General features: G+C 46.3%; 1 protein-coding gene across 40 annotated transcripts in view; it reads right to left on the reverse strand.

Moving 5' to 3' along the window:
• TCF7L2 (transcription factor 7 like 2) overlaps positions 1 to 25,738 on the reverse strand; it is a 202,199-nt gene that overhangs the window by 16,358 nt on the left and 160,103 nt on the right. For 22 of the 40 annotated variants that reach the window (XR_003508949.1, XR_003508948.1, XR_003508950.1 and 19 more), the window contains 4 exons: positions 10,683 to 10,815; positions 8,067 to 8,169; positions 5,981 to 6,067; positions 374 to 514 (listed from right to left, as the gene is read on the reverse strand). Coding sequence is in view for 37 of the 40 variants with exons in the window: in XM_027529379.1 (XP_027385180.1) it covers positions 374 to 514; positions 5,981 to 6,067; positions 8,067 to 8,169; positions 10,683 to 10,815 (464 nt within the window). In the remaining 3 variants the exon portion in view is untranslated. Of the gene's footprint in view, positions 1 to 373; positions 515 to 5,980; positions 6,068 to 8,066; positions 8,170 to 10,682; positions 10,816 to 21,788; positions 21,982 to 25,738 lie in introns of those variants that run through there. The other 18 variants (XM_027529399.1, XM_027529380.1, XM_027529378.1 and 15 more) reach the window with 4 other exon arrangements.

A 25,738-nucleotide genomic window follows, 5' to 3' on the forward strand; every position in this document is an offset into this window, starting at 1 on the left:
ATCAGGGACGGTAGGTGCGTGTGCGCTCAGTCGTGTCTGACTCTTTGTGACCCCAAAGACTGTAGCCCACCAGTCTTCCCTGTCAATGGGATTTCCCAGGCAAGGATACTGGACTGGGTTGCCATTTTCTCCTCCAGGGAACCTTCTCAGCCCAGGGATCGAACCTGAGTCTCCTGCGTCTCCTCCACTGGCAGGCAGAAGTGCTTGCAAATCCCAGTCCCTCCAAGAAAGAGCTGTGTTCTCCCCCACAGTGGGCACATGCCTCCCTCTCTGTAAGGCAGGTGCTTACTGAAGTCTGACCAACCTCGGGTAGGGCCACCACCCAGGCACCACGGGCTAAACGCACGGTGAAGGAGAAGAAGAGGACACTTACGCGCTGTGGAGTGAGCCGACTTCACTCTGAGAGGATTCCTGTTTGACGGTCGGCGTGACTATGGCCGGGTGGGGAATGCCGGTCGTGTGTAGAGTGTGATGTGGTGGGACCATATGGGGAGGGAACCTAGAAGACAGAAAGCTGTGTAAATCGTCAGAATCAAAATGAATGAATGGGGAGGGATGTGTACACACAATTAAAAGAAAAAAAAAAAAGAAAGAAACAGCACGTAACACTCACATGAAAGCAACCCAAGGCATATGAAACCTGTCAGCATTAATTAGTGATAAATTAAACATAATGATTCTCATAATGTCATTAAAGCCAATCTTCCCCTTCATTATTGCTACTGACATGAGACATTACGATTGCTAACATCTTCAGCAAAAGGCAAGTTCAGCCGGTATACTTGGAAGACAAAGTAGGCTTGGACTACTTGCTGGAGATCACAAGTCCACTGGTTTGGGAGGACACTGTTAGTGGCATCTAAGACTATTTCTTAAGTCCTAATCAGCACTAGAATGAAAGATGAAATCTTTTGTTGCATATTGACAGCTAAATAAAATATTAACGCGGCTGAAGTATACATACATTTTTTGACAACGCCGTGCATGCCTCATTAGGCCTCATTCTGTTGATGGGAATGCAATAAAATTTTTATTTCTCTTTTGCTGCTGTGGTCCCATCGTTTTGACAGTAATGGGAGAGAGTGAGGCAGAAAGATGGGGGGAATCCAAATCACTGCCATCTGGTTCCCAACATACGTCACAGATGTTTTAAATAACTTTGTATCAGAGATGGCCCCAAAAGAGCATTTTACACAGACAACCCCCCTGAGTGAAGCTTTGAATTCTGGGATTTGTATATCCTCTCCCACTCTAAAATTCTAGGGTTCCTAAATTACTTTTACTTAAAATACTGCCTATGCATTAGAAGATCTTACAAAGGATGATAAGAATTATTAATAAAGAAAAGAATAGTCTGTGTTTTTCCTCTAATACTGTTTACTTTCAGGCATGTTATTTTGGACATGGTTTAAGCCATAAATCGGCATTTCTCAACCATGCAAACTAGCCAGAACATTCAGAGCTTATTTTAAAATGCTCTTGGTTCATCTCCAAACTGACAACGGGATGCAACCCATGCTGCTGCTGCTGCTAAGTCGCTTCAGTTGTGTCCGACTCTGTGCGACCCCGTAGAGAGCAGCCCACCAGACTCCCCAGTCCCTGGGATTCTCCAGGCAAGAACACTGGAGTGGGTTGCCATTTCCTTCTCCAGTGCATGAAAGTGAAAAGTGAAAGTGAAATCACTCAGTCATGTCCAACTCTTAGCGACCCCACGGACTGCAGCCCACCAGGCTCCTCCGTCCATGGGATTTTCCAGGCAAGAGTACTGGAGTGGGGTGCCATTGCCTTCTCAGGATGCAACCTATAGCTCTCGTCTTTTCTGATACACTTGGAGTCACAATTTGTTCTCGGTTAGAAGAACTACCCTCCTTAAAGGAATGTACATTACTGTAGAGAAAGGTGGAATGAGGGATTACAAGGGGTGATTCCCCCAAAGAAAACAAAAGGGCAGCCCTCAGGTTCTGCCCTGACAAGATTAGGCAAGTTTAGGTGAAGGGGGAACCCAGATCAAGCAACTGCTGCTTTCAGCATAAATCCAAACCATGACCACCCCACGTACAAACCAGGGAAGGACCACCTGCTCTTTAGGAAGTCAATTCTGCTGGTCACTGGAGGTGCTAATGAGACTTTATTGTGACAGTTAGTTCACAAGGATCCTGTACTTATTTACAAGGTTCTTTTCCTATGTGGACTGGAAATCTAAGTAGTTTTCATTTTACCAAAAGAATGCAGCAAATGTTCATCAGAAAAAAAGATGAAAAATTAAAGTCCTAACTGACTCTGCACAGATCAACAGAGAAACTACCAATAAATAATGCAGAGTTTTGAAGAGGGCCCAAAATCACAGTGGACATTTGACTTGGAATTTCTACCCTGATGCGGCTTTCTCCTATAGTTGCCTTGACAAATTTACCACAGTTTGGTAACAATAGCATGATTTTTTAAATAAGAGTCATGCAAGTTCTTTTAGGGTGTCAAGAAAAAGAAAAAAAAAAAAAAAAAGAAAAGAAAAACCCTGAGAGAGAGAGAGAGAGACTGAGAAAAAAAAAAAGTAACTTCCATCCCCATCCCCTCTCCCCCAACAAAAAATAAAGAACAAAGCTTGGGAGGTACTTGGGCTCCCAAGTTACACCCTGTTCCTTCCCAGAGTTTGAAGGCCTCTGAGAAAACGAAAGCTAAGAACATGTGTTCTTCGAAGCCCTTGGGTGAAGCAGTGGGTGGAGTGGCAGCTTTTACTGTGAATTTTAAAGGCTTGACATTCCTCAAATACATATGTTCCCTTCCTGCTGACTGAGAATATGTGTACAGACAGACAGAGAGAGAGAGAAGGGGGAGAGAGAAAAAATACTCTGTGTGCATTTATGTCTGTGTGTGTGTGTGTACACCAAACACCACAGTCAGATACCAGAATGTGAGTACATTCTGGGGTGGGGTAACATTTCTAGTGTCGCCATGAGGACCAAATACTGCCAAGTTCACATACCTACACCCACATCCCTATACCTGAGAAATGTATGACCGAGAAAGGGACTCGCGTGTGTTTGTGTGTGTGTATGGGCCATACACATACTTTCATGTAAGAAATTCCTTTCTGCAGACAACTATTTCGTGCAATGCAATAAACACCCTAAAAATTCTAAGCAGCTCATTATATCCCCCCGTCTGCTTTCATGGCTCCAAGCCAGAATATAATGATGAACCTTAACTTGTTAAGGACAACTAATTTTTGTTTCTGGCTGTCTCAGGGGCTTCTGCCTTCCCCACTCGCGCTTTCCTTCACTGTTGACACGTTTCTGTTAACTGGATGTCATCTGCCGGCCTTGATTTTATGCACAAGCAGTGGGATGCATTTTCCTGTGCAACAAGCCTGCTTTGAGCTGCATTAGGTTTGTCATTATTCTCTCATTTCCCCCCTTGCACTTGTAACATTTCATCTCTTCCTGCCTTATTTTTTGTGAGCCACGGTGCACCCACATTATGGTTTATACATGATCTCGCTCCCTTTGAAGCCGGCAGATTTCAGAGCCCGCTCTCGTCAGGAGAAGAGCCTTGCGCCAATTTAGCAGGCTGAGGGCCCGGAGCTCCAACATCTCAATCTAAAGGGGGTCACAGGGTGGCACAAGTGAGTGTCAGCAAGAGCTGTTTAATTGCCAATCTAGGCTTCTCCATGGTGTTTAAAGTATAATGACCCATCACTTAATTCTGAGAAGCCCTGGCCCCGCTGCTGAAGAGAATGAATATCAAAGGGTGTTCTGGAACAGGGCAAGCTGCCTACATTCCCTATAACTGCCATAAGTATAATAGACCCACACTTCTGTCGCCCCATTACCACAATAATGTATTTAATTTGCTGTATACGCTTTTTAACTAGCTACCTTTCATAAGGCCTACCTGGGGAATCGGCTGCCTACCCCCCGCACCTCGAGCCCCCTAACCTTCCCTCCCACCGTTCCCTTCCTCTCCTCCACCCCCTGCCCACCTAGAAATCATCGGCTAACCTCCTAATGATAATTCAATCGATAAGCTTAACCTCAATCCCTATCCTACGATTACTGCACCGCTTTGAACCTCTGGAATGCACCAGAAACAAACACGAAAAAACAATCCGGTGCGTGGGAGGAATGCTGGTTCAGAGGAGGCAAGCCGTGGGTCCAAGGTGCTCAGAAGCAGTTCTCCTCCTGGGAGACTCCCTATTCGTTCCCAGGCTTTGCGAGGTTGTGGTGATATTATTTAATGAGAATAACCTTCCTCTTCTTGCTAGAGAAGAGGACACACAAGCATTTTCCCGCCTAACCGATACTGGTGTGGATTTAGAAATTGACATGATTTATCACAGGTGGGAAACAGATAAATTCTTTACGGCTGCACAATACCCATGGCATGATGACAAACGTTAGAGATGCTACAATTTATGCTTCTTCATGAGTGTGGTTCTCTCTCCTCCACCAAAATCACTGTTTCGTAAGTAGGAAAAGAGGCATCATGGCCCGTCTTTCCAACCCTTCCTTTGGTCTAGGGTCCTCACACTGGCTACAGAGATTGGGGAAGGAGGCTGGGAGATGGCATCCCTGCCATGTAAATGCATGCTAATTTAATTAGGGGCCATCCTCAAAATGGATTTGTTGTTGCAGCCCATCAGGAAAGTCTAAACCTCCACCGATTTAATTAACTTGACTGAAAATCAGATGAACAGAAAATAAAACTATCATTAGGAGCAATTAGTGACTACTTAAACATACTGCTGCCAACCAGTTTGTAAATAAACTAGCAGTCACTGAAAAATTAGCCAGAATTAATTAGAAAGGGGGGGAAAGGAGAACATGGGGATTAAAAAGATCTAGGTACACACATGCGGGTATTTGTGTATATGTGTTCTATATACATTATATGCTTAAAGATATGTAAATGTATACATAATCAAAGTGAAGTCGCTCAGTCGTGTCCGACTCTTTGCGACCCCATGGACTGTAGCCTACCAGGCTACAGCCTACCAGGCTACGGAGGTCCATGGGGTTTTCCAGGCAAGAATACTGGAGTGGGCTGCCATTTCCTTCTCCAGGGCATCTTCCCGACCCAGGGATCGAACCCAGGTCTCCCACAATGCAAGCAGATGCTTTACCCTCTGAGCCACCAGGGAGGATTTTTTTTAAACTTCAAAAAATATAGAGCCGCAAAGGCCAACATGGTCTCCATCAGCCACATATGGCTACTGTGTACTTGAAATGTGTCCAGGCCAAACTGAAAAGTGTTATAAGTGTAAAATATACATCAGATTCCAAAACTAAGTACACAAAGAGTTAAGAACTCATTAACAGTTGCTTTACAGAGATAATGTGTCAGAATGATGTTTTGACTAATTAAGTTGAATAAAATCAATCATTAAAAATAATTTTGTCTAAGTTTTCTTTCCTCTTCTTTTAAAAAATATGGTTACTAGAAAACTTAAAATTCCCTTTGTATATTCCCTACATATAAGGCTCACCTTCCATTTCTACTGGACACTGCTACTTTAGACAGAGATGTGTTTGGGTAGGGGAGGAGGTGGGCGGGAGGGGAATGCTCTTTTTTGTTTATGCTTAAGAGCCTGGAGCTTTGAAAAGACCAATAACCCTCCCTCAAATTCTTTGTATATACAATAATAAACTTACCTACACCCTTTCCTTTCTTCCCTGGTTTAGGGTAACAGAGAAATAACACTTTAAAAAGCTCCCCATGTCCTAATTATTTCTTCCTGCCTTCTTAAGTTCTTAAAAATACTGACTCAGAAATTCAACCTTAAAATTCTGGCATCACCCACCTGGGAAGTTAGTTCAGAGCAATTTTTTTCAGTATTTTCTAGGAGAAAAGCCTAACACTCTATGGGTCTTATAGCCTTAGACCTACACGTAGCAGACATGCCCGGATGGTCTGGGAGCATCCAGAGAACTTTCTGCAAAGTGACTCATGGCTGTGGCTGAAGGCGCTGGGTCTTGGAACTCACCTGGACATGGAAGCGTTGACAGTCAGGGCTGTGGGGTAGGGGTGACGGAATCCTCCTGTCGTGATGGGGTACACGGGCTGGCCTTGCCTACAAAGAGCGGGGTACACGGTGAGAACGTGCAAATGGGGGTGGGGGTGGGGAAAAGGAAAAGAAGAAAAAGGAAAAGTTCTCTCTGCACAGTAAGCTTTATTCTCATTTGATCAGAACAAAAATCTTGGGGATTGTACAGGAAGGATCAAAGGGAAGAAACACAGAACAATTTGAATGCCATAAATCTGATAGGAATGGCTAATTAAATTTTATAACCTTTGCTTATGTCAATAGAGACCCTCTCCCCAAGCTGAAAGTAGGTGTTTTGTTGTAATAATTAAAGGCGAAGTCTCGCTTGCTTTAATGGAGCCATCACACTAATTGAGGGCTACACATCCAAAGGAAAACAATAATGAATGTAAATTTATACCAAAATAAAGTACAGTGAATCAAAGGACTTCAGTTGCGCTTTGGGCCTCTTTCGGTATTTAGATCTCGGTGAGAAAACATTAAATTAACAGAGCTTAATTTGTAGCCTTTTGTCAAATTAACAAGTGTTGACAAGAGTTACCGGGGGGAGAATCCCCAAGAAGAATTGTGGGTAACCAATAGACAATCACACCTCATTACAATAATTAAAAAATACAGCAACATGCAAAATAGCATCCTCATGAAAGACACACAACTCTTCCTGACAGAGGGTTGTCTGAGTTGGCTATTCCTTTTTATCTAGCCTTCAAATATCTCCCCATCAGCTGAATGGGGCAACTGATGACTGAGGACTAGTGGAGGCATGGCCCCGCCCACTGAAGAAGAAGAAATAGGACACACACTCCCATCCACATCTACCCTTCCTAATAGAGTTCAGGAGCAAAAAATGAACTGAAACTACACCTGGGTTGGTATTTAGTACAGCTACTGTGTAACACAAGGTTTTTTTTTCCTTAAAAAAAAAAAAAGAAAGAAATTGTAGAATATGCTGAGCTGGAGAAATCAAGGTGCAACTGGGGAGAAGAGGTGAACCACTTTGAAACTGTATCTTCTTTAAGGTCATGAAAGGTTAACTTCCCCAAGACCCAAACTTGAGAGTTTTTCCAGGATTTATTCCTGATAGGATTCAACAAATTGTCCTGTGTTTTTAAGTAGTAGAGATCACCGATCAACGTGGAGAAAGATATACACAGAAGCACTCCGTCAGAAGTCACGGTTACATGCACGCGCACAAATACAGGCACGGTATGCCCATACGTTCAAGGGCCCTCTGCTCTGACTTTAAAACCCATGTCAGAGTTGTCTAGGAAAGGTTAATGGGTGGTGCCAGAAAAGCAGACTAGTGATAGGAAGACAAACCGTAAAACCAGTCTGATGATGTGGAGCGCTGCCAGGACCTAGGGCTGATACTCAGGAAGGCCCCGTGCCCTGTAGTGAGGACTCCAACGACCCCACACTCCCTCCCCTCAGAGTTTGGTGAGCCACTTAACATGCAAAGACTCTCAGAGAGAGATGCTGGTTGGAGAACATGGAACTTCTCAACAGATGCAAATTTCCACTGTGGCTGTCAAGCTCGGGAATGATGGCTGGGGTGGGGGGTGGGGTTGTGACCCTCTGACTCCCACTCCTGGATTTCAAAACTAACCCACTCCTCTGCTGCCTCAGTCCAATGACAGGACGCCAGTTTGGGCTGCCACCTGAAGAGGCATGATAGGCTTCACAGGAGAGAAGCCCTCAGTCTTCTGCAATTCCCGAAGTACCTTAAGGGTATCTATGTTCCCAGAGAAGAACCTACAGCCTTTGGTGACCGTGGGTTAAGAATGCTGAATATCAATAGCTTTTCTCTTATATCATCCATCTGAATGGCTATTGACTTGCCTGCTTTTCCATTGGGCAGGTCAGCAAGCATCTTCCCCACAACTCCCCACCCATGGCCCTCCCTCCCCTCTCATGTCTTCTAAAGACACACACACACACACACACACACACACACACACACACAGAATAAATAATAAGCATGCCCGTGTAAGAAACAAAAAGGAAATTAAAAAATGGAACTCCTTACTGTGGTACTAACCATCCTAGCGGATGGGGGATTTGTCCTACGGTGCCAGGTGACAGTGGGTAGTACGGAGATATATCTGGAGGGTGCGGAGGCCGTGGGATTCCTGGAAGAAGAAGCCACAGTTTAGGTGCAAGAGAAAGAGAGAAGTGAAGAGAAACCATCAAGTGATGGAAACAGGGAGAGGATAAAGAGAGATATCACCTCTGTAATCCCAGCACGAGCGGTTTTCCATGAGTCTGATCCTAAGACTTGTCGGTAAGTTTCATCTCATTATCCCTCTGCACCAGCTTGAAAAATTCATCTTCTTCTAGATGGATCATACACTGGCTAAACACATACAGACTTAGAAAATGCCAGCTTGAATATTTCTGCCTCATGGGATCGGTGTGATTATTTGAATTGGGGAAAAAAAAATCTGAAGGGGCTGGCACATAGTACGGGATCGAGTAATATTAGATCCCTTTATCCCCAGAGCTTGTCCTTTTCTTCTCTTTAATTCTAATGACTTTCCTGCATGAGAGTTATTCCTCTGGTTTCTAACATACTTTTGGAGTTATGGCTTTTAGAAAGGTTACTTCTTTCTAAAAAGGAAATCAGCTTCTAAAAATTAACATCTAAAAAAGTTGTGCTAAGTCACTTCAATCGTGTCCGACTTTGTGACCCTGTGGACTGTAGCCCACCAGGCTCCTCTGTCCATGGGACTTTCCAGGCAAGTGGGAAGTCCAGGGTGGGTTGCCATTTCCCTCTTCCAGGGGCTCTTCCCAACCCAGGGATCGAACCAGTGTCTCTTACATCTCCTGCATTGGCAGGCGGGTTCTTTACCACTGTTTAAATCTGTCGAACTCTGATTGAAGATGAGCTGTAGGAGAAACTCAACCAATGCCTTGGAACCTTATCTAAGGAAAATCTGAACTGACCAGACCAGGAGATGCTGGAGGCCTGGTACATCTGGCTCTAGAACCTGGCCTTCTAGAGGACAGAGGCCACTGCGGACGGGTACTGTGGGACCATGGGGCTGAGGAGCGAGCTCTGAAGGTCCATGCGCCACACACCCATTAGCTCCACAGGCACATATCCTGCAACTGAGAAATCCTTGGTTTCTTAGAAATCAAGAGGGCTGGGAACAATTCAGGCCCAGAGCAGTAGACCTACACCGCTCAAGTGGAAAGCAAAATGAACAATTCCTCAGAATTAAAACAGGACTGAAGGGAATGAGCTGTGTGTTCGCAGATGAAAACTATTTCATTTTTTTAAAATTCGTTCAGGAAGCTTTTAATCTGTAAATTAAGCCTCCCTGGGTGACATTTTCATGCAGACACTGCTTTCTCTCTATTACAAAACCAAACAGATTAGCTGGGCTTGGACCCTACACCAAGCCACTCGAACACTTGAAAGAATGTTCGCAGAGGAAAAGTAAACAGTCCGCAGACGTTAATCATATGTTTTACGATAACCATTTAAAAGCTATTCCCTGTACTACCATTATTTAAATGAGACGTTGAAACTGCCATTCACTCGTGGAGCCTGGGGCCGGCTGGCGGCCTCCTCCAGCCATCCCAGCGCCAGGCTCGGTCCCCCACGAGCACAAAGGGGGCTCAGAGGCTGCTGAAAACCAGCTAATGTGTGGCTTCATTCAGGGGCAGCAAAGACGGCCTAAACAGGCAGTCTACCTCGGCCCAGCATCCAACAATTCCTTCCGATCAAGTGACATGGAATAGCCATTCTGAATTCATCCTGCTAATTAACCAGCTGAGAAGAGAAACCAACGCCAGCAAGTGCATCGCCAGGCCGGAAAGAGACTGGCCTTAGCTGTTCTCCCAAGACCACCCCAATTTGTTTTAAATCTTGTTTCAGGGGAGCTACAAGTAACCTCGCCTTCTTCCTCTTCCCACTTTTGGGAAAAGGCACTTGGATGGAAAGGAGAGGACAAGCATAAAAGCTGGAGTCATGTGGCATCTTCTGCCTGAGACCCTAACGGCTGTTCCTTGATGCAATGAGGAAATCATCTTGGACTTGGGTTTTCCTGTCTGTAAAATGGGCTTGAGAATAAAGACTCAGGATATTACAGGGGAGGAAGAGCCCAAACACATCAGCAAAGAGAATGCAGAACCAGTGATGTGATCTCTCAAGGGTGCACTAAGTCATTGCCAAGGGACTATGGTCCCTTAGCCAGCAAGGGAGCTGGGGCTTCAGGGAACCATGCTGTTAGGGCTCTTAGACTCCCATGGAGCTGAGGAGGAGTCCATGAGATGCCTCCAAAACCATTACTGCCTCCGAGTCTGTCTGAGATTCTTGGAGTTATAAGCCACTCCTGAGAATAGCCACCCCTGAGAACAGAACTCATAGCAAGGTTCCCAAGAGAGCCCCTCAGGGGTACCTGGAGCTCTGGAGAGACCTGAGCACTGAAAATGGACTTCTCCAAAGGGGAGGAGAGATCCACTCCCTCACCAGGCTCTGGTTTCCCGAAAGAGGTTCCCGGCCAACACGTGGGAGAGGAACAGGGGCCCCTCCACTGGTGCCCCCAGCCCAAGTCCCCAAACCACCCCCCCGCACCGCAGCACGTCCTCCAGTGGTCCCGGGACACACGCCTCCTCTGCACCCAAGCACGCGTCCTACCTGTTTTGGGGTCTACGTCAGCTGGTAAGTGTGGAGGTGGGTTTCCCGGCGTGAAGTGTTCATTGCTGTACGTGATAAGAGGCGTGAGAGGGTGGACATGATGCGGGTGCTGCACAACCGGCACTTTGTTCGACTGCAAAGAGGGAAAGACACAGTCAGGCCAGCTCCGGCGGCCCAGGAGCCCGACCCGGGCAGGCCCGCCCACACCCTCCCACCTGGATTAATAAGCACAGAAGGGGACACAGTCAGGCCGGCTCCAGCGGCCCAGGAGCCCGACCTCGGCAGCCCTGACCACACCCTCCCACCTGGATTCCCTAAGTGCAGTCAACCCCGCCTGGCCCTGGTCCCTGTACTAAAATAGCAGAGGGTGATGATTCAGCTCTCTGGGCAGGTGTGCCTTGGTCTTTACGCCCCCACCCCACCCCCACCACTGAGCCTGGCTTTTAAAATACCTTCTCCACCACCACCACCACCACCCCCCTGTCACAGAGCCCAAGAATATGCACTTTTCCCATCGGCAGGTAAATCGGAAGTGATGGCTTTAATCCCCCAGGCCTACTGTGCTTCTGCAGGTGGTGGTCTCTCCCACCCCAGGGCCCCACGGGAGGAAGGCAGGCTTCACGGGAGAAGGCTTCCGTTATAAGAAACTGGCAGGGCCCTAATCCCAGCCACCTCATCCAGCACCCCAGGCTCTGAACCCCTCCCACCTCCTTAGAACCGGTGGGCAAGCTACAATCCTTCACAGGCAGCGAGGATGAAAAGCCTCTCTCTGGTCTGGTTGGGAGTGTGAACTTTACCAGAAAGCTCTAAACTGCCAGGCGAGCACCTGCATATTTTATGCAGATTACAGCAGCCTGGATTCATTATGAGAATCTCATTAGGAAGTCACAGGGAATGCTAACAAATTAACTGGATGATGATGAATTGAGCTAATAAAGGGTATGTACACATTTTAGAAACAAGCAGTTCTGGAAAACAACATACAAGCGATTTTTATGTTTGGGAACTGTTGACAGGTTAAGAGAAGGAGGATTAAAAAAGAAAAGAAAAGCATCTTAAAGATTTTTCTAGTTGCAATGATCAGACCTGCCCAAATTATTCTCCATTCCTTCCCCTACCCTACTCTCAACCATCCCTCCCCCTCCCTATGCGATGCTGTAACTTAGCCCAGCAAGATCACAAAGAAAAAATTAAGCTGAAACAAGCTAACTACTGGGCCATTTACCGAGAGTAATCCAATTGCAAAAAACCCTATTCCCAATAGAGGATTTTCACTAAAATCCTACAACAGGGACATTTAACCAGATTAGGTACCAGCGAAGATAAAGAGGCTAGTATTAGATGATGAATGGATTAGAGTCAACTTTCATTTTAGAACGTGTCTTCATTTCCTTTTATTACTTTTAGGAAGGCACAACTTGCATTAACATCAAGGAAAAGGAATTGCATTAAAAGAAAAGAAGGAAGGTTCCAGTGCTGCCCACTAGCGCCTCTTGAGTTCAGGGACCACCAAGCAGTTAGTCCTCTTTACGTTTTTCTTGTCTTTTTTAAAAATAAATAAATAAAAATAGGTGAAGAAGGTGTGTCATAGAGTAAGAGTATTTCTTACCACAGTTAATTGTGCGGAAGGCATTTTAAAAGGTGCTTCTAACTTTTCCATGGGTATGTTTGGAAAGGAAAATATGTACTTTCTAGATGCTCCCGGAAAAAAACAAAAAACGAAAACAGAAAAAGAAGTCACATGCCCAAGAGCCAGGCTTAATGATTCCTACAAACAACTGGATACTTTCAGAGAAAGACAGATGGAAACTAGTGGCTCACAGAAGCCTTGGACTGTGAATTATCATTCTGCAATCAGAACACTGAAATTCAAAGCACCCAGTAACACTTCCTTCGTCAGCAGCCACAAAAGTCTGGGCATGACCAAAGAGAGCAGAGCGCAGGACTGCCACTCCAAGGCCAGGGCCAGCATCTCACAGACATGCACTGAGTTTTCAGGAACCATTTCTGTCTAGGACAACTTGAAAACTACCCAACAAAAACGCTCCCACTGTGTGCTGGGGTGGAGATGGAATAGAGCAAGGGGCACACATATCAGATGGACTTGAGACCATCAGGAGGAAAGGAAAATGAGAGTTGCTGCCTTCTACAAGTTTTCTATCTGGAGAGACACACAACTGCTGAAATGAATGCAGACCAGCCCCAGTTTAGAATAACTGTGGAAAAACTCTGGGACCCTGGGAAGAACCACGGATAGGCCAGGGGAGGGGAGACTGTCACTGAGGAGCTGAAGGACTTTGAGGGGATGGGACCACAAAAACAATGGAAGAAAACAAGTGTGTAAGTCTGTGACGGGAGAAGAGCAGTGCGACTTGTATTTCTCTGCTGAGTCAAGCATCTCTCAAGATGATTATCACAGACATGGGTCCCTATTACTAAGAAAGCTTCTCGGGGACCTGACTCAGTGGGTCTGGGCTCAGGACCCAGGTATCTTGGACCTGCCTATGGAGGGCCACAGGTACCTCTTCTGTTCAGCCATGACCCCTAGACCAGAGAACCACAAGGTTCCATACAAGCACAAGAGGTTAAGAGACCTGAATCCTAATCATGGATCAAGTATTAGTCCTGAAAGAATTCATGGGAAGGGCTTAGTATTAAATATAAAACCTGAGACATGGTAAGCACAGGAATGCTGGTTTATTGTTATTTTTGTTCTTTGGGAGAAGCTGTTCGAAGGATGGCACAGTTCCGTTTTGCAGTTCAGAAGCGCAAATTCCATGACTGTCTTCCAGGCAAGAAATGCAGGGGAAACCCTCTCTACTTGTGCGTCGAAGGATGAAGATAGTGTTTCGGCAATAGTGAAGTTCACAGATGCATGAGAAAAATTAATTCTCCCTCTTCCAGTCAGACACATGCATGAGAAGAGGATTCCAACAAAAGCTGGACACCTGTTATGCCCAGCATCACTATCATATATTATTTTGTACACCTGAGTCTGCAAGCCAACTAGTTTTGTCCTATTCGTTCAAAACTCTATAGTATGGGTGGGGGTCAGAAAGGAGTGAAGAGATATGACGTTTGAACTGCTGCCTGGCTTTCGGGGGGAGGGAGAGGGCTATTGGGACATGGAGCTCTTTTCTGATGTGACTACATACTAGGCAGGTCCCTAGAAACAATACAGTCTTTACCCGTTGGGTGGTTCCCAAACAAGGTAGGGGGAATGCAGCCGTGTGTGCAGAAACCAGGGTCTAACTGCCACTCCCAATGAACCTGGCTATACTTGGACTGCTTTTATGATGGGAGGATGTTCTTCTGGAAAATGCCCGTGTCTCTCCAGCTTCAGATGCCCACAATCCTTTCTGTCTACACCACACTGTGTCCACTGCTGGGATCATGAGGCACCTTCCTCGGTCCTACCATAGCTAAGTCCCTGATGGACAAAGATAGTGTCTTATAGACCTTTGTGTCCCTGTATTGCTCAGCCTGTGGGAGTGGTGAGTACACTCTTCGAAATTGCAACAGTAAGCATCAGAAGAAGAGAAGGCTAGAGCCAGTCTCCCAGATTCATTTCATTCAAATGGCAGTGCTCTTAAATGGAGTCTACTCAACATCACAGAACAGAGCTGGGGGCAGGGGAAGCCTTCAGTAACCATCCAGTCTAATACCTTATTACAAGTGTCTTTCGGGGGGGAGAAAAATTGGTTTTCAAGCCCATTGGCTTGTACACGGTGACCAAGAGTGAAGTGAGAACATTCCAGGAAGACCCGCGTTTAAATCCTGTTTCAATCCAGCTGTGTAACCTCTCACAAGCAAGCCTTCATTTCTGTGCAAACTCCTGGTGAGAACTAGGTCTACCTAAGAGGGTTGTTGTGAAAATCTAAAGAGATCATGCTTGGGAAGTGTGTATTAGCCCAGCGCCTCACACATCCACACATGTAAGGCAAAGAAGCTTTGAAAAATGAAAAATACATTCCAGTGCTAACGATAAGGGCTCGGTGAAGGTCACGTTCGCTACCCTTCCAGCCTCTTCTAATTAAATTCACAGGGGGCAAGGCAGCCATAGCCAGCACTCCTTACTGCAAAGGCCAAGACGTGCAGGGCAGGGCAAGAGCACAGGGGAGTTTTGTGGCCACCTTGCCTTGGGTGCACGCCTTTCTTGAAAATGCAACAGTTAGTCCACACAAATAGTTAATTATGTCATTTGAGAAAAACCATCACTTGATTATGCTAATAAATAACACTGTCACAGAAGAGTTGGAAGTTAAATAAGAATAGCTGGAGATGACCAAGGTCCTTCAAGAATTAGGGGAAGGGCTTGAAGCAGAAGCTGATACAGGTGATACACAGAACCACCACCCACATAGGAAAAGTCCCTTACACTTCCCCCTTCTCTACGACCAGCTCCCACTTTATGTTTTTTTTTTTTTTTTAATTAAAATAGTTTTCCTTTTCTTTTTTTAATGAGAAGCTTTGGTTTTCCAGCAAACCCTTTTAGAACTCTTTAACTGAATGTGTTAAGAGTACCACTATATACTAGACACAACATAAAGAGGCAAAACTCCGTTTTAAAAGTTTTTGTGGATTTTCCAAGTCATTGGGTCATAATGGAACTGGGTTATAACTGCTATAATGAAATCATCACTAGAAATAATTCTTTTCAGTTTAAGGCCTTGGGGATGAATGTGACTTGATATCCACCTCCTCCAGTGTTGTTTCCTCTTCTTTAAGTCTTTATGGACTGTGTTCAAAACCGTACCACCCTAAGAAAATTCGGATGTGAAAAGTTCCTTTTGTGGAGGACAACAGAAAACCTTCCAGAAATGCATCCAGGAAATCTAAATCAAAGGCACACTGTATGCTGGGAGTGCTGGTGGGGCAAACAAGCTGAAAAACATATCTCCTCCCTCTTTAATCTTTTTACAGAGTCCAGTGTTCAAGACAAACAACCGTAACATGAAACCAGGTGCCTCTTAGTAAGTGTGTTATCTAAATATTAAATATATCTTCAAAACCACCCATGCGTTTGGTCGAAATCCTCACTTTCAGGGACAGCTAACTAAAGTTCAAGGTTGAGAGAATGGCAATCATGGGAGGCTGCCTGGAGAGCTTAAGCCTTAAAGAGTATGATGAGCACTAGGAATCTGAGCCAGGAAAAAAAAAAAACCAGCAAACATTCATAAAACATTCATAGAATGGAAGTTCAGGGAGTGAGGCCACAGCTGCCCACACGCACCAGCACGAGCAATGCCTGAAACTCACCCAGGGGGCCGCTCGGATCCCTTGTTGAGACGGCCGTCTCACTGAGGCCTCTCCGGCTCACAGTGGCGCAGCTCGCGCTGCCACATCTAAGGGAGCCCCGGCCCCTGTGTTGACTGCGACAGACTGTTCAGTCCTCACAAACCTACACGGTAGCTGCGTTTGTTATCAGTTCCACCCAGCAGGTGAGGACATGGGTCCCAGGTCCACCTTCCGCTGCTGTGTCTGCAGACATGGGCCCTGGATGGGGCTGACTGCCAGGTGGAGGTCGTGAACTGCACCCAACAAACGCAGCCTGGGCCGACCTCCCGCACTGGATACAGATGCTTCAGGATCACAAGGGGACACTCTGGAACCCAGACCAGCTCGGCACACAGTGCTCCCCCGAACTCCCAATTAGGAGTAAGCCCAGGGCTCTCCGCCTTAGTCAGGCACACCCTTGCCACGGAGCACGAAGCATTTTTAGTAGGGATTTTCATACCATGTGGCTGCTTATAGAGGGAGGGGTATGAAACATTCAGTGGGGATATTTCTGCTTCTCAAACAGACACAAGTGACATCAGGGACAGACATGGTCAGTCCCAGCAGAAAAGGAAAAGTCAGCTTAAAACCCGAACTTATGAGGCAAACAGTAACTATTTAAAAGGAATCAAAATCTTCCTGTGACTTTAAATCATGGAGCCTTTCTGTTTTCTACCTGGAGGCATGGCTGTGACTCATTTCTTGCCGGTTCGTTCATCAAGCTCTCTGGATTTTGAGCACTGAATGGTTAAATTAGAAAGAAAGGGTCTTTTAACAGACCTCAAAGCGCACAAAGCCTTCCACCCGAAGTATTCAATCCACTGCAGTGGCGGGGGGGGGGGGGGGGGGGGGGGACGACGCCCCCCTGTGGCTGACCTTTGACCCCTGGAGAACCCTTAAGCCCGGTGTTCTGCAACTTGGCCCTGCCACCCTCATCGCGCCCACACACCCGTCCACCGAATGCTGTTCGAGATGGGGAACCCAGCAAGTGAAAGGGTGATTCAGGCCCTTCGAGATCCCCCTGCCGGCCCTCCGCTCACCCCAACCCCTCCACCTTCCCTAACTGTGGGGAACCCAAAGGGAATGAAAGCTCGCCATTCACCTCGCAACCTATTAATCAACAGACGTTGAAAACAAATAGAGCCATTGCTGGCCCTGGCCTCTCGGGCGGCCGGCCCTCCTCTTCAATACTCCCCTATGGCTCTCCCTTTCTGCACAAGAAAAATGGGGCCAGAAAGTGCCTTTAGGAGCCCAGCACAATAAAATAAAAGCAGCACAGAGGAGCACTTGTCAGCCTTCTCCCCTCCCCGGGGTGGGTAGGGAGGGTCTTCAGGGTCTTAGATGACCAGCCCTCCCAGGGTCTGAAATCAGCATCAGGAAGGAACACTCTTCAAGCTCTGTTTACTGTTTTTTTTTTAAATGAGTTTATGACTCATCTTGATACATTTTTCCGGGACACTGCTTCCTATGGCTGTACCAAGGCCAATGGCACCTAGCAAAACAGTAACAGATGCTGCATGTCACTGGGGCCATGGAGCACTGATGGGCAGGAGAGGCTGGGACAAAGAAGCGCTGTTTCTTCCTTATCAACCACCCGCCCCCCACCGACCCCGTGATTCAACTAGTCCTATTTTGGGGGCGCTATGATCCAGAGTGGAAGGGCCAGCTATGGTAGTCTTCCTGCCTCAAAAACCCATCGCACCAACAGTGAGCAGCCACTTCAGTGCTGAGATGATGACGTCAGGGAGTGCCCTAGAACCAGGCCTGCGCTCACAGCCAGACTTACCTGCTGAGCATCTCACTACTCTATCCTGTAAACCTCCTGCAGGCACGCAAGCATGCACAGAAGGGAAAGGTGGTGGGCGGCCCTCCACCGGGGCTGGGGCCGCAAGGGCTGTTTCCCACCTTCGCTGTAACCCTGTGCCCAGCCAGCGAGGGTCTCCCCGCCTCCCCCATGTGCAGGGGCTGTTCACGGTTGGGCGCTGCTCCTCTGTGCCTAAGACTCTGTCCCACCCCCCCAACCTGGGCCAAGGGGGCATTGTTTCCTGGGGGTCAGACTTCTATGGATGGCTACAGCACTGCCCGTTGGAAATGGTAAAACCAAGAAAGCTGCGCAGGGTTTGAGTTTTGGTGAAGAAATGAGGTGGTTCAGAGAAAAGAGGTCTGCCTGTGAGATGCAGAAAAGAAACACGACCCTGCAACTGTGGTACCCACCGTGCACCGCCTGGCCTGAGTCATGCGCCCACAAGACTGCAAAGTGATAGCTTCTACTAGCGCCAGAGTCTGACACTCAGGATGTTGTTGGTTTTGTCAACTATGAACGGCTGACTTTTTCTTCCCCCTTCCTCTCTTCTTTCTCTGGAATCAGATCCATGTAGACAGCAAGAAGAGGGAGAGAGAAGATTCCCCCAGCCATCTACGAAATTCTGCCGATTCACAGTTCCTCCCGCACTCACACAAGCATTAAAATTCTTTGTGCAGGGAAATGATTGAACAGGGCAGGCAGCGAGAGGATAAATGTGCAGCCCATTTTCATCCAAATTCTCACACACACATGAATATACATAGAACTAACACAAACCATCCTGAGCCCTTGGCCTTTATTGGGTGGGTTTTTTGTTGTTGTTGTTGTTTTTGGGGGGTTTTTTTTTTGGCCCTTCTATAGTACAACAACATAGCAAGTATCATAACCAGACTGCTGAGCATTAAGGGTCTAGGGGGCCAAATTCAGCTGTTCTTAATGACCCTGTCTCAGTCCCCCAAAAGGAGGAGGGGAGGGGAGGCGGGGGACTGGAGGTGTCAGGGTGGGGAGTGAATGCATGAAGGGGAACATTTAAACCTTGAAAATAAAGATGTGGTCCAGCTGCCTGGTTTTGGGAATGTTGCAGCCAAGGCCCGACCCAGGAAACCTGTGCATTCACAGACTCTTGAACAATTACTTCCAGTTAAGTTCATTAAACAGAATTTATTTCCACTCACTCACATTTATTCTCCAATAAAAAGAAAGCATCCCATTGTGCTTCCCCCAACTAACCTTTAAAAAGCACTTGGGAGCTTATGCCTTGGCCCACCCGGTCCAGGCTCGTCCCTGACCACTGAGTTCCCAGGGTTTTCTTCCTGACTCCTGCCTCCCTTCAGTATCTTGCCACAGCATCCTGGAGGGTGGGGGCAGGGGGAGGGTGGTGTGCACAGCAGTGCAAGGGGGCCCTCTGACAGTCCTAACCCTCCACCGGGTCTCAGAGATGAAGGACCAACCACTTCACCCTGAAGTAATTTCCCAGGAATTTGCAACCTCCACCTTCCAGCCAGCAAGATATTTTTCTACTACTTGGGCATTAAATGATTAGTGTTAGCATAATCAATCTTGTTAAGTGTCCGAGTTTGCAGGGAATGTTTGGGACTTGGGTAAGAGGGTACAGCTGTTTCTAGGAGAGTCAATTTTCAAAACAGAGCCAGGGATAAAACTAACCTATTCCAAATGAAGAAATCCAAAAGCTCAAATTCAAAACAACTTTTAAAAAAATAATGATTTCCAGACCATCTCCCCTAAAACACAACCACCCCAAATCTAAGGATTCCTAAATAGGATGGAAAGGAAATCACCAATTTTGATTTTGAATAAATTTTAAGTACATAATGGTTATTACATCCTGGGGATTTCAAGAAAGAAGCAGTGAACAAAATTTGATACCACCTTTCTAATTTATTTACAATGCCCAGCTATATAAAAATGTCTTTAGCGTTTCTTAAACACTCTGTGCCTAACTTTCCAACCTAGGTGGTATTTGAAAGCCATACCTGTTATATGAGTCTGATAAGAGCTCAAGAAACAAGTCACCTTCAGAGAGCAGGTAAATTTCTCCCTAGTAACAAACAGATGAACTGACAGGTAGGACAGACATTTTCATGTGGCCCCACAGATACAAAGGACCAAAACTCGGATTCGACAGGAAATCAGCAAAACCAGACTAAAGGGAAGACGAATTCAAATGCAAAACCGAACTGTTCTGCTCTGTTTTGTCCTGTTAGTGTCCCAAACATAGGCATTCCTTAACGGACATCTACAGCCTCCATAAACGATGCACGGAGAAGGACACGGAGCTGCACTGTGGAGAGAAGGACACAGCCCCACCGCCCTCTCTGACTGCAGCTGTCGCAAGTTTAAGGTAACAAGGGAATGACCCAGGCAAAGTTCACTTACCAAAAAAAAAAAAAGTTTTCAAATGTGTGCAGAAGTATGTAATCTGGACGGTATGTCAGGATTTCATCACATTCCAAAATATTGCAGAAGGAAAGAATTCCATGACATAGCTCAGCTAGGCCCCCCACCATCCCCAAACCACAGAGGGGAGGTTTCCTTAAAAATATAAGGTTGCAGGCTCTGTTGCTTCCAGAAAATGCAGAGGCAGCAGCCTGTTGTGACAATACAAAGATCATAATATCTGTATCATCAGAGTCAGGAATTTACCCTTTCAAAGGAACTCCCTTCCCATAAGCCATCAAGAATAGAGGCTTCCCCATACCAACACAGCAGGACTGCTATGAAGTAACCCCAGTAATTTGAGTAAACAAAGGTCTGGAACCTTTCAGGAATCTGGGAATGGTGGGAAATTTGTGGCAAGACAATTTATACATTTGCAGTGCCAGCCTGCACTCTTCTCCCCACAATTCTTGACAGTTTACACCACCATACACTGAGCTGGAAAGTTGCACAGAACCAGAAGGGAAACCAAGACACACGTTTGTCATTCCTTCACACTCGACTACAGAACTACCTACCACTTAGTTCAATATGACACAGAGGATTTTAATTCATGATTTTGAAAACATAAGGACTCTTATAGTCTGTAGTATATTTCATTCCTTCTTCCCCTAAATATTAGATCTAAGAGTTGACTGACCATTGCCAATGTTTCCTTGGCCATTCGACAACAACAAAAATTAATAACAAAAAGCAATAATTAAGACAAGTAAGGAATCACCTCCAAGAGAATGCCCTTACAGCTTGTGGCAAAGGATTTGACCTGAGAGTTGAACAGAGTATCAAGTATTCTAAGCCCCAAATAGGTACTGCAAAGGGGCCTTCTCCCTGATCATTAATAGCACAATAGGCTGTCATCAGTCTTTGCTCACATTTGCAAAACACATTTTATATTACATTTACAAAATACAAACACCACAAGCAAGACTGGAGCCCTAAAAGGCTGGCAGCATCTAAATTTGGAGATTGAAAATAAATACAACCAAAGACAGAGCGACACAAAGTTAGCATTAAATATGAAATCAAAATACACAGTTTACACAAGCCCTGCTACTGGAAAAGCCTTATTGCTCAAAAATGTTTCAAGCTTCCAAAGTATGCTCTTCCAGGAGAACATGTCATTTTTCCTTCTCTTTCTTCCAGTGGAGCCCACCCTGGTGGATGAAGCGGGGGGGCGGATTATTTATTAGAAGAAATCCCAAATCCCACCACCCTTTTCCAGATTATAGCTCACTTGCACTTGGGGAGCCCGGTCTGCGTTGCTATAGAATCGTAAGGATGGTGATAAAAGTCAAGCTTTCTCTACTCCCCATCTTTTTTTTTAACCCTTTCCCCCGCTTCCCCAAAAAAGCCACTATGAAAAGTACATAGTGAGAGAGCATAGCTTGAGTTGACCATTTACTCCTGTCTTGTTTTTCCTTCCCACTGTCTGAATAAAAAAAAAAAAAAAAAAAAACACAAAGGTTTAATGGTCAAGACTATATATAAGCAAGGACATGAACACACACACACACACACACACACACACACACACACACACACACACACACACCCCCCCCACTACTCACCCAGCAATTCAAATTGAGGTGCCAACCGCCCAACTGGTGGAAGAGAGTGAGCCCAGAGGCCACCGCGCCTCCCTTCCCACTCAGATCTTCCACTCCCACTAAGATGGTATTCCTAGGGTCCATAATAGCTTTGGTTTTCTTTCTCTCCACCTCAAAAAAAAACTTTCTCTGTACCTTCAAGATGGGACTGGGCCAGCTTTTTTTCTCCTCCCTTATTGCTTTTCTCACTTTTCTTCTTCCTCCCCACTTCCCCTCCCTTTCTCCCTTTCATTTTAAAGAGCTGAAAAAAGGCATCTTAAAAGATGGAGATGGCTCCCAATTTCTGCCCTGGGACACTCAAAATGCTCCCCAGGTTCTCGCTCACGATGCCTGCAGTTATTTGGTTAATTCTTCCCTCTCCACACACATCCCTCTGAAACCAAAAAAAAGGCAAAAACAAACAAAAAGAAACCAAATCATCTAGTTCGACTGGTTACAGATTAAATTTTTTAAAAATTAATGAAAAGAAATTCCTCCCAGTTTCTACCCTGTACCACTGCAAAATCCTTGAAGGAAGGGGGAGGCCCATTTCCCCAGCCAGCTCGAGCTCTAAACAGAGTCCCCCCTCCCTCACCCGTTACCTTGGGCAGCGGGGCCAGAGCCACCGCTAAGAGTAGCTAAGAAATTACGGTCAGCCATGAGGGAAAATGATCAACCGAAGGCAGGAGGCAGGCACTTTATCTACAAGATTGTCAAATCCCTCAAAACAAATTTCTTAGGGTGAGGGCTGCCATGGGTTGGGGGATGGGGAGAGGAAAGTGTGTTTTCTTGTCAATGACACAGGAGTGACACTCGGTAGGGCCTTGCCTGCCACACACACACACCCTTCTTCTCCTTCCAGCGCAAGAGACTGAGCCTGTAAGATTTTTCAGTTGACCTCTCTGGAAGCAGAAGAACGGAAGCTTCCCGCGTTCACTGACATTCCAGGAGTCTGAACGCTCACTGGCTTTCTGACTGTAAGTTCTGTGAGCTTTCTCCCCAGAATGAGAGAGAGAGGGAAGAGAGGAGAAGGAGAAAAAAGGCAATCCCTGAGTCCCCCCAACCCGACTTACTTTTCCCGGGTCTCTCCTAGGATCCAGGACTGGGTACATGTGTGTGGGTTTAACTTAATTGGAGTTGAGAGACCCGGACATCACAGGCCTGAAATCATCCTCTTTTCCATGAAGGAGGGGACTGTGGGAGGGTGTCTGCTCCAGGAGGGGTTAAAGACAGAAGAAAGTTGCAGAGGACAACACTCACCCAGAGCGCCTTTCCGGTTCTTCCCCTCCCCAAGTGTGAAATCTTTTCACCCTCTTCAAAAGCAAATACACAACTCCGATTTGCATGCAGGTAAGAAAACACCCCGGCTGCCACATGGGGTCCCGGCCGCCCGGTATTGCTTCAAGCAAGACCGGTGGCAAAGATTGTTTCTTCTGGCGCGGGACACCTAACATACAGGAGATGTTTTTAATTTACCGACTCGACTGTCCAGCTGTTTATCTGCAAACCCACACGGCTGTTTTTCCTGATGTCGGTCTTTAAGCAACTGTTACTATACCAGACAAGATGGTACCCCTCGCAACTTCCACCTCCCCACAATGTCCCCTTCCACAAAAAAACCCCATAAGGACTGGAAGGGCTTCAGGGTAACAAAAAAGTGAGGATTCTTAATTTTTCTCTTCTTCTTTTTTAAAATACTGCTCCGTGGCCCCAGTTTCTGGACTTTATTCGGCCTTCCTGTGTAAGTGTCAGGCAGTAAGCTTTAAGGCCCTTAATACCAAAACAAAACCCTGCCATTTCCCTTTACACGGCGGTAACAAAAGCAATGAGGCTCCAGTTTGACAAGTAAAAAGCCCCAACCACACAGCCCCCTAATTGCCTCCCCTCCCTCTATTCACGCGGACCACCACACTAGGCAGCTGCCTTTGTCACACATGCAATTTCTTAAGTAAACTGCAAGTTCCTTTCCCGCTGATGGACAGCTCCCAATCACTCAGCAACAATAACTTATAAAGTGCAGCAAACAGGATGGGCAACTTGGACTAGAAATGTATTTTCTGGCTGTCTCAAAAGACAAGGAAAATGGAAACAGCCAGAGGAGCCAACACATTCCAGACAGACCTCCTCCTCTTTCAAAAGGACACGGAAATCTCATGAATTTCTTCAAACTAACCCCTCCTAAGAAAATGCTCCCGGAAATATGCTGTCCCACTGTCCGACTGTTCCCAGTTGGTCCCCTAGGCACCCCGATTTGTCAGAAGTACATCCACGCTTAGAACATTTCCATTAAAAAAAAAAGGGTGACCGAAGGCTGCAAAGTTCTGTGGGATTTTTTTGGTAAACTTTCCCAAATGCTTCTCTTCTCCCCCCTCACCAAAAAAAACCCAACCCAGGACCCTTTCCTTTCAGCATGCAATTAACAATAACGTGGAGAAGAAATAAACTCAGAACAGAAGGGACAGCCCATTTACATCCCACGGTTCTCTTCCACATCAGCAACAAAGTTCTGTTTACGTTGTTTTAGATAAAGAAGTTTGAGATGGAGGTGAGAGGAACTGGGTCTTGAAAGAATATATACAAAAAGTAGAAAAGGGCCGATCCTTTAGGAAAATATTTGGGGAGAGCCAGGGAGGAGGGGAGTCAGGAAGCTGCAGCATTTAAGTGAATTTAACTTGATGGGGCCAAAAGAAACAACCCCTCCTCCCCCGTCCCGAATATTCACGTCCGAATTAAACAATAATCATAAAGCATGTTTTTATAGTCACGGGCTAAAAGTTCAGAACGAAAAAGTCATGTCATTTTTCTTTTTCCGCTGTGTGTGTGGTGTGTGTGTGTGTGTATGTTTTAGAGTTAAAAAAAAACAAACAAACTAAAAAGTCCAACTCCATCGGGCACCTTACCAGTCAAGGGACATCAACCTTAAAGTTACTGTAAAGTGACAGCGAACCCCACGGAGGCTGGGAGCAGGAGCATGCAAGGGCCTTGGACAAACCGGGACGCGGCGGGGCAGACGCGGGGACGCAGCGGGCCGGGTACCCCGCCCCGCACACCCGTCTGCTGGCCCGCTTGTCCGCGCGCGCGCACGGGACCGCTTACCATCTAGAGCGGGTTGCGGGGCTCTCCTTCCCGCCGCCGGCTCGCGGGCATGCTGCCGCGCGCCCGGATGGCCGCGCAGGGCCCGCGCCGGCCGCAGGCTCCACTGGAGGGCAGCACCCGCTCTGCAGCCGCGCGGCGCACCCGCGGCACAGGGGACTAGCTCACACCACCAGCGCCGCCAGACTGGATGATGCTCAAGCACAGTTCCATTCACAGAATTATCTCGCTTGATAGGGAAGGGCACAATAACTGGGATCTCCCCCGATTCCACAACAATCCACACCCCCCCCGAAAGGGAGGGGTATTAAAAAAAAAAAGGCAGGGCTTTCTTACTCTTTTTTTTTCCCTCTTCCCGCAAACCGGCATTCAATCAAAAGAACAAAGCCTGATATTTTGTTTGCCGACTTGGCAAACATAAAGGCAATTTCAGTAGTCCAAAGAGTTCACGTAAGTTGGCGAAAGTAAGGCTTTGCAGTTCTCCAGTGAAATTAAGCTTTAATAGCTATCTGATGCCATTCAGAGAAGGAAAGGGGGGAGGGGGGAGACAGCTGAATTTAGATAAAGTTAGAGGACCACTTCACTCTTAAAGTTTTTTGCCCGCTGAAAGTACCCTCAAAATTCTTGACAACATCCAGAGCTTAATTATCTTGCTGAATTCTTTTTGGGGGGTGGAGGGGTATACAAAAGTCAAAATAGACCATTAAAAACACCAATATGTAAAATAATTCAGAACAATTTACTGTATAACATTTTTCATGACTAACTTAAAAAAAAAAAAAACCTACCGAAAACTTGTGGATGTGTTCCTTTAAAGCAAATGGTCCTAACACATATTA

The sequence above is a fragment of the Bos indicus x Bos taurus genome, chromosome 26 (genome assembly GCF_003369695.1).
Source record: "Bos indicus x Bos taurus breed Angus x Brahman F1 hybrid chromosome 26, Bos_hybrid_MaternalHap_v2.0, whole genome shotgun sequence".
Taxonomy (NCBI): Eukaryota; Metazoa; Chordata; class Mammalia; order Artiodactyla; family Bovidae; genus Bos; species Bos indicus x Bos taurus.